Source organism: Mugil cephalus, chromosome 21, assembly GCF_022458985.1.
Source record: "Mugil cephalus isolate CIBA_MC_2020 chromosome 21, CIBA_Mcephalus_1.1, whole genome shotgun sequence".
Taxonomy (NCBI): domain Eukaryota; kingdom Metazoa; phylum Chordata; class Actinopteri; order Mugiliformes; family Mugilidae; genus Mugil; species Mugil cephalus.
In genome coordinates this window covers 1,070,621-1,080,529 of record NC_061790.1, presented here as the reverse complement: position 1 = coordinate 1,080,529, position 9,909 = coordinate 1,070,621, and the positions used below count along the sequence as shown (strand labels likewise).

Here is a 9,909-nt window from a genome sequence, read left to right as displayed (position 1 = left end):
GAATGAACTCCTGTGGTGCATTATGGGTAGAATGAGTCTGTTACTGAAAGTGCTCTTCAGACTGGCCAGTGTGTTGCGGAGTGTGTGGGAGGATGGTCTAATCCTAACCCTAACCCTAACCCTAATCCTAGGGCATAACCCTAGGGCCTAACCCTAAGCCTTTTGCCAACACCCTCCTCTCTGACACTGTGTTCGAAGCTCCATTCCTACAACATCACTGGCCTTAAGGATCAGTTTGTTGAGTCTGTTTACATCTGCTACTCTCATCCTCCTCTCCCAGCATGCAATGGTGTACAGGAGCTCTCTGGCCACCACAGATTCACAAAACATCCTCAACATCGTCTAACAGATGATAAAGGACCTCAGTCTCTTATTAAACCTCACAACAAAGTAAAGCTGCTTCTTTGTTTCTGTCTACTCTCACATAAAGTTTATTAGATTTTTTGTTCTGTGCAGTGAATTGATGGAGCAGGTACCTCAGCAAATCCCAGATCTAAAAATAACATTTACACAACAACACAGTATGCAAACACAATCAGCATTAATGCAAACACAATCAGCATTAATGAACCAAACACATAAAGAATGTAAACAAGAAGAAATGAGTAAATAAATTCACATGAAACCTGAAACCTTCCAGTTGTTGGACTGGTTTTATGTTTCTTAGTCATGAGGGTGTGACAGTGTCCTCAATTAAATCAGACACCAGTTTGACTACGTTTGACTTTTTTTTAAATTAAAATGACAAAAGGTTGATTTGTTGCTCTCTGAATTCTGTGGCATTTCACTGTGTTTGAGATTTCCTCTTTAAACCTGTGGTAACTAATTAATGAGATAAAGACTCAAAACAAGAACCAAGTCAAACACACCTGCTTCTCATTAACCAGCCAATCAGCTCAGGAGGTCACAGGGAGGAGTCAGGAAACTGTCTCTTCTGACACTGACTGGGTTTCCTCCACAGGTTGGACTGGTTTTAATTCTGTCACTCTCATCTATTTTTAGACTCTGAAGTTATGAGGATGTGACTTCGTCCTCAGATCAAATCCAGGACTGACGAGGGACAAAGAGCAGCTTCTTCTATTTAAATGTTTTCTCCACACATGAAGGTGGAAAGTGTCTGGAAGTCGACCTGAAGTTCAGAAGATAAGAAGAAGGTAAAATCCATTTGTAAATGACTGATTAACAGTTCACTATTGGTCACATTGTTCTGTTTCACTCTTTGACTGTAGAGTAGAAAGTTTCTCTGGGATGATTCAGTTATTACAAATGTTCATTAAATAGTTGATGTTATATTCTAAAGTTTGTATCTATAAAGAATTTATATATTTTAGAATCAGTGTTTATGGGTTTGATCTGAGTCTGTGTTCACATGGATGATGGTAAAATGTAGAGAATGTCAGAACTGGTCTGACAGCTTGGACCAATGTGACTGACGTGGTTCTTGGTAAGAAATTGACCCCATGTTCCTGACAGTGATGAGAACTGATGTGATATGAGAGTTGTTGTAATGACTGATCAGGTTGTTGTGTTTGTGTGAAGGTGGACTCTGCTATGGATCAGAGTGAGGACACACAGGAGGGAGTCCCTCCCTCTAAAACCACTCTGAGGGGGGACCATGAGAACCAGATCAGAGCTCGGAGGTGAGATGACCATCTCTAACTGTCCAAGACTCTTCTCCATGTCAGAGTTCAGCACTCACATCACTGCTCCATCATTATTCACTGTCAAAGATCTTCATCTCTGGGTCTGAGCTCCACACTCACAAAGGAGATGAAACTTTAGTCAGAGATCAGGCTGAAGGTTTTCCCTCTGACAGAGAATCACTCTACATCAAACTAGTTAAACTCTGGTTTATATTAAAATGACCTTTGTCCTCAGCAGCATTTCATCTCCGTCCGCATTCAAACACAAAGACAGATAATTCTCCTTCTGCTGAGCCTGCAGAGAACAAACCAACAAACCACCACAGAAAACACATGAAGAAGGAACAGTAAACAGTTTCTGTTTCCACTTTATCTTTTTACCATTTTGATTAAATTGGATTTAAAACTCAGAACACCAGAAGTCAAACTGCTTCAAACAGTCAAGTTAACTTTATTGTCAATTCTGACATGTGCAACACAAGACAGGATTGAAATTACCATCCTCAAAGGCTACGATGCAGCAGTTAAACAAAAAAATGTAAACAAGAAATGTGGGGAATATGTAAAAACATAAAAGAAAAAAATAAAATATATCATATATATACGAAAGTAGATGAAGGAGAATGTCACGACCTGGCTCATGAGCTGCAACAAAAGCGAAAATACACCACAACATAACATTAACGAAATAAATTTATAGTAACCAAGAATAAAACAACAAAAAACATATTACGTAGGTGGGATGTGAATGTCAGTGTTCATCAGTGTGTCGGTTGCTGGATGAAGTGTGAAGTGTTGGATGAAGTAAGTAGGTAAAAGAGCCACCCACTGAGAGGCTGGCCAGGTGCTCCCAGTTGCCTAACTAGGCTCGGCCTACCAGCCAGGTACGTGAAAGACAAAACCATCAGACCAAAACAGGCTCTGCTAGGCAGGAGGCTATCACACACCCCTTAAGAACAGGGTTCCAACCCTGGGACGAAAATTAATCAAAATTACATCTTGACATTTCGACATGTTTACATTAATATCATGGCAGATATTCTTCAAGAACTGACCTGATGCCATACCCCTTCCACCTCAGCAACCTGGAACCACTGGGAAGCAATTTACGAGGAAGAAGAAGAGATGACATCGATGAGACAAACACACAATCTGTTATGCACAGACTAGACTAGTAAGGGGCTATAGACGGCATGTCTGCCACTACATTATCAGAACCCTTAATAAGCTGAATATCTTGCTGATCTGATTGTAATAACAGGGACCACCTGGTTCAGACATGGCAGAGAATTAAAAAACATTAAGGGGTTGTGATTGATGTAGACCACTACAGGCATCACCCCATGACAGCGCATGACAATATACGATATACATAAAATGGCTGATGCAGCCCTGATTTGAAAAGCGCAGAAAGTATAGGTGGAATGAATTAATATATGTATATACTGTGCATATGTACACAGTCTTGATGAGTCATAGACATAAATGTCCAGTGAGTTGTGACCAAACAGGTATAAAATCTCATTATTGTGTCTTTCATTGTGTTTCTTATTTTACTTCCTCTTTTTTAAAAAACAAACAAACAAAAAAAAGCTCCATGTTCAATGTGGACACACAAAACAGATTCTCCACATTTAAACAGTACGGAGCCATTTTAGAAAAAAGCTCCACATATTTTGAGTCTGACTGGACGATTGATGGAGAGGACAAACATATTTACGCCTGATTAAGATAAATATCAAGATTATAATAGAAGAGTCCAGTGTACAGTCATAGTGGGGGTAACTGGTATTATTTTATGGTTTTTGTGGAAGATTTTTCGTGGAGTGCCCCTCTAATTACACTGTTTGTGATGTGGTGGTTTTGTTTCCATCAGGGCCATCCGGAAAAGACCTGACTCTACTGTACCCAGCTGTGTCTCCATGAAGAGCGACTGGTCTATGACTAGACCCATCATGTTTGCAGATGGACATCAGACTGTTCATGAAGGGTGAGTGAATAACATTCTGTATCCCATCAATAATAACAAGTTTGCATTCAGAACAGAAATAATGTTCTTTGTGGGAAATCATTCAATTTAAATTGATTCCATACCTGATTTAAATACAGTAGCTTCATTGTTTCTCTGTTCTATTTGTCTTTCTAAGTAATAATATGACTGAACCTTGTAATTATTGAATATTCAGTCAAGAAGTAAAAATACTTGAATGTGTCTCTGGTGTGTATAGGCTACGCACTCTCATAATGTCCGGTTGCAAAAATCTTGGTTGCCTATTGTAACCCTAGGCTCTATGAATGTGGTCTGTGCCGTCATTATTCAATTCATCCTTTCATTCATGTTCAGTCTTAGAGATTCTTCCACAGTTTGTGTCCACCTCAGGTGTCTCTTAAGTCTCCACCCACATCTATACAATAACTGCATGATGCAAGTTCTGCTCTCACTAAGAAAAAAATTTATTTAGATGATATTGATGGAGCCAGTGGAGACACAGCTCTCAGGGCTACACATATACTCATAGAGTCTGGGCTTACTATTAATAACCAATATGCTCACTCATGTAGGCTCCACCGTCTAAGAAGTGTCACTATTAGGATAATGTAATCAGATGTAGTCATTATTCTTCTCTTACACCAAGGTACACAATCAGATTTCAAAAAAAAAAAAAAAAAAAAACTCAGAAAAAAACCATGAATATGAATCACAGTGAGGCAGAGAGAAACATTGTGAGAATTTACTACAATCTAAAAAATAGTGTGCTGGCCCAATGTTAACATTTTCGTGGGTACTGTTAACTTATTTCAAATTGCGTAGTATTGAGTGTATGCCTCCAGACTTCTCTAGTTAGTCCAACTCAATTACTTAAATACAAGCAGCATGATTTGCCTTACCTTCTACAAGGTTTGAGCAAATGCTACACGCAGCATGTTGTTGGAAAGTTCTGTTTCCTCTGATTACATTGTAGGATTCGACCAACACAGCAGACACAATCAACACATTTTGTCTAAAACAATAAAAAAAAGAAATAAGCATAAACCCACCAGAAAACCCTCATATCGATCCAACAATCAATATTGTCCTGATCAAAATACTCCGTTTGTATCAATAAGGGTTCAGTGTCTTGGATGAAGAAGGAGATACGTCGCTTTTATCAAAAAATATACTTTCTGTTTGTGTGAGGATTCATCTTTATAGGACACCTTTATTAAAATATACATATGCTGAAGCTGAAATTTTTTTCAGAGTTAACCAGAAGAGCTCAGAGATTCTCAGTGATCAGTCTGTCCCTCAGCAGCAAACACATCTGGACTCCATATTAATGGTGAGAACATAAGATTCAACACTTTAATGTCATCAACTTGAAAGAAGATTTAGTTTTTATATATACATGAAATATGAACCAGACACTAACTGAGCAGCTTTTTAGATCCATTTAGGTAAAATAATATGGTCTAATACATCAGTGATCCAATAAATCACCAACTGCATTATAATGTTATGTTCTTCAGATGTTGTTGAACTATGATATAGATCATAATATTGATTCTATTCAGTTCCACTTCAAAGTAAACTCTACATGTTTCTCTGTTAAAGCTGCTGGAGGAGAACATCATCACTTTTGTGAAGAATGAGCTGAAGAAGATCCAGAAGGTTCTAAGTCCTGATTACCCAGAATGCTCAGAGAGTCAGACGGAGGATGAGGAGGTGTTGGAGGGTGAGGATGAAGAGCAGAGGAGGAGCAGCAGAGATTTATTGGTGAAGATGACAGTGAACTTCCTGAGGAGAATGAATCAGGAGGAGCTGGCTGACTGTCTGCAGAGCAGTAAGAGGATTTAACAGCTTTAACTGGATGGAAAGAGGAAATGGAGGAAACATGGGACAAGTTTACATTTCTACACTCAGTAGTTGATATGATGCAAACATCTGAATCAGATCTATGAATTCTACTGGACTGAAAACAGTCACACATGACATCTATGTCATACTGCGTATTTAGGTGTGTTAATGTCGCGCACTATGTCAAGGTTCTCTTTCATCTACAGAATATATTTTATATATTTTTAATGTTTCCACATTTTGTTTACATCTTTTGCTTAGTTGGTGCACCATTAGCCTCTGAGTTGCACGTGTCAGAATTGACAATAAATTTGACTTGATTTTTAAAAGAAATTATTTGACTGATTAATTACATTTCTTGTTTATTCAGGAACTCTTGCTCCAGAGTGTGGACGTAAAGTTAAATCTAGTCTGAAGGAGAAGTTCCAGTGTGTGTTTGAGGGGATTGCTAAAGCTGGAAACTCAGCCCTTCTGAATGAGATCTACACAGAGCTCTACATCACAGAGGGAGGGACTGCAGAGGTCAATGATGAACATGAGGTCAGACAGATTGAAACAGCATCCAGGAAACCACACAGAGCAGAAACAAGCATCAGACAAGAAAACATCTTTAAAGCCTCACCTGGAAGACATGGACCAATCAGAAGAGTGATGACAAAGGGAGTGGCTGGCATTGGGAAAACAGTCTTAACACAGAAGTTCACTCTGGACTGGGCTGAAGACAAAGCCAACCAGGACATCCTCTTCATATTTCCATTGACTTTCAGAGAGCTGAATTTGGTGAAAGAGAGAAAGTTCAGCTTGGTGGAACTTGTTCATCACTTCTTCACTGAAACCAAAGAAGCAGGAATCTGCAGCTTTGAAGACTTCCAGGTTGTGTTCATCTTTGACGGTCTGGATGAGTGTCGACTTCCTCTGGACTTCCACAAGACTGAGATCCTGACTGATGTTACAGGGTCCACCTCAGTGGATGTGCTGCTGACAAACCTCATCAGGGGAAACTGCTTCCCTCTGCTCGCCTCTGGATAACCACACGACCTGCAGCAGCCAATCAGATCCCTCCTGAGTGTATTGACATGGTGACAGAGGTCAGAGGGTTCACTGACCCCCAGAAGGAGGAGTACTTCAGGAAGAGGTTCAGAGATGAGGAGCAGGCCAGCAGGATCATCTCCCACATCAAGACATCACAAAGCCTGCACATCATGTGTCACATCCCAGTCTTCTGCTGGATCACTGCTACAGTTCTGGAGGATGTGTTGGAAACCAGAGAGGGAGGAGAGCTGCCCAAGACCCTGACTGAGATGTACATCCACTTCCTGGTGGTTCAGGCCAAAGTCAAGACAGTCAAGTATGATGGAGGAGCTGAGACAGATCCACACTGGAGTCCAGAGAGCAGGAAGATGATTGAGTCTCTGGGAAAACTGGCTTTTGATCAGCTGCAGAAAGGAAACCTGATCTTCTATGAATCAGACCTGGCAGAGTGTAGCATCGATATCAGAGCAGCCTCAGTGTACTCAGGAGTGTTCACACAGATCTTTAAAGAGGAGAGAGGCCTGTACCAGGACAAGGTGTTCTGCTTCGTCCATCTGAGCCTTCAGGAGTTTCTGGCTGCTCTTCATGTCCATCTGACCTTCATCAACTCTGGTGTCAACCTGATGGAAGAACAACAATCTACATCTCTGAAGTCTAAAATATTTAAAAATCTAACAGGTCTCCATCAGAGTGCTGTGGACAAGGCCTTACAGAGTCCAAATGGACACCTGGACTTGTTCCTGCGCTTCCTCCTGGGTCTTTCACTGCAGATCAATCAGACTCTCCTACGAGGCCTGCTGACACAGACAGGAAGTAGATCACACACCAATCAGAAAACAGTCCAGTACATCAAGGAGAAGATCAGTGAGAAACTGTCTGCAGAGAGAAGCATCAATCTGTTCCACTGTCTGAATGAACTGAATGATGGTTCTCTAGTGGAGGAGATCCAACAGTCCCTGAGATCAGGAAGTCTCTCCACAGATAAACTGTCTCCAGCTCAGTGGTCAGCTCTGGTCTTCGTCTTACTGTCATCAGGAGAAGATCTGGATGAGTTTGACCTGAAGAAATACTCTGCTTCAGAGGAGGCTCTTCTGAGGCTGCTGTCAGTGGTCAAAGCCTCCAACAAAGCTCTGTAGGTGGATTTAGGAACTATTTGAAACATGATGCATTTAGTAAATGACAAATAAAACATTTGATGTTGATTCTTCTTCAGGCTGAGCAGTTGTAACCTCTCAGAGAGAAGCTGTGAAGCTCTGTCCTCAGTTCTCAGCTCCCAGTCCTCCAGTCTGAGAGAGCTGGACCTGAGTAACAACAACCTGCAGGATTCAGGAGTGAAGCTGCTGTCTGCTGGACTGGAGAGTCCTCACTGTAAACTAGAAACTCTCAGGTCAGGATATAGCTGCTTGTTGATCAGTTAAATCCTGAGTTAGGTTCATGTTGGCACACAAGTTCAACATGTGGAGGATTTTCCTTCTACTTTTTGAGTTTCTGATATGTTTCTATCTCCAGTCTGTCAGGTTGTCTGATCACAGAGGAAGGATGTTCTTCTCTGGCCTCAGCTCTGAGCTCCAACCCCTCCCATCTGAGAGAGCTGGACCTGAGCTACAACCATCCAGGAGACAAGGGAGTGAAGCTGCTGTCTGCTGGCCTGGAGGATCCTCTCTGGAGACTGGACACTCTCAGGTATGGACACACAACAGGAACTTGTAAAATATCTCAATTCTTTGGAGCCACAGAGAACCTCAGAGGATGAACCCTTCTCTATCTGATTTACATTCATGATTAAATTCATAACTAAGCCTGTAGAAATGAGAAACTATCTAAATGATAATTTCATTACCAAACTAGACAAGTAAGAGAAAACATGCCTAGTATAAGTAATGATATATCTCACCTTTTGATAAGAAATAAAATTATGATGGCAAAAAAAAAAAAAAAAAATAGGTTTAAACTGGAAAAAATAACCATAAGTAAGGTAAAGGATTTCTTGATAACCACTAGGTGTTGATGGCCTTGACAGCAGGCTCCTAAGTCCTGGCCTAACTATAAGCTTTGTCCAAAAGGAAAGTCTTTGTCGTGACCTTAAAAGTAGAGACTGTGTCTGTCTCCAGAACCCAAACTTGAAGCTGGTTCTACAGGAGAGGAGCCTGATAGCTGAAGGCTTTACCTCCCATTCTACTTTTTGAATCTCTAGGAACCACAAGAAGACTTTGAGATCGTAGTGATCTGTTGGGCCAATATGGTACTATGAGGTCTTTCAGATATGATGGAGCTAGACCTTTCAGGGCCTTGTATGTAAGGAGGTGGATTTTAAATTTAATTCTAGATTTTAAGGCGAGCCAATGAAGAGGAGCTAACTGGGGTAATAGGATCTCTTGGACAGCCGGACAGTAATGAGTTACTATAATCCAGCCTGGAAGATACAAATGCATGAACTAGATTTTCCAACTCTTGTAATCAGACTGCCTGGTGGAGGGAGGTCCTGAACACTTCAACAGATCATTGTCACATTTGTTGGAGCTGTCCCTCTTTGGCTCCATTCTGGAGAGAGATTATCTGGGTCCTGGAGGTTGTTTTTAAAAGGAAAATGTTACGAAATTGCAAAGTCATGGACCTGTGTGATATGGATGCACTTGAATATATGAAACAGGACAATACATTCGGGAGTGTTTGTTGTAGTTGTAGTTTCTTTTAAAACCCCCCCTTTTCAACTTATGAGATGTTGCCACTCTAAGTATTAGATAGTAAAGGCAGAAAGAATGAGCACATTTATACACAGTCACAAAATGACATGTTGCAAATCATCTACTAACTAAATCCTTTCGAGGTTCCTTTATTCTCTGGTAATATCAAAGATTTTTCCTGTTCATACTGAACATCAGTTAGGTCTCATGTTGGATAGAAAATCATTCTTTGTGTGTTTCTTCCTCCAGGATGGACCATTGTGGAGAGCAGAGGTTAAAGCCTGATGTCAGGAAGTGTGAGTTTGACTAATGATGACTAAACATCAAAGTGTCATATAGTTAGTTGTGGTATTTATTCATTCAAACATCATTGACAAGGGAAAACTGACAAACAATATTACCATTAAACTTTCTATGAATGAACAACAGATCAGTGAGTAAAGAAAGAATAAGTCCATCTGATGTGTCACATGATAAACTGCATCTGTGTTGTGTCTTTTTCTCTCCAGATTTCTGTGAACTTGAAGTCGACACAAACTCAGTCAATAGATTCATCAAACTATCTGACAACAACAGGAAGGTGACACATGTGATAGAGAATCAGCCATATCCTGACCATCCAGACAGATTTAACTACTGGAATCAGCTGCTGTGTAGAAATGTTGTGACTGGTCGATGTTACTGGGAGGTTGAGTGGAGAGGAAAGGCTGATATA

The 9,909-nt window shown here is 40.5% G+C and overlaps 1 protein-coding gene across 1 annotated transcript in view; it reads left to right on the top strand.

The window, feature by feature from the left end:
- The first annotated feature begins 951 nt into the window (after positions 1-951).
- LOC124998871 (NLR family CARD domain-containing protein 3-like) overlaps positions 952-9,909 on the top strand; it is a 29,171-nt gene continuing 20,213 nt past the window's right edge. The window contains 3 exon segments of the mRNA XM_047573503.1: positions 952-1,154; positions 1,540-1,640; positions 3,520-3,633. Coding sequence (XP_047429459.1) covers positions 1,552-1,640; positions 3,520-3,633 — 203 coding nt within the window. The 5' untranslated portion in view covers positions 952-1,154; positions 1,540-1,551.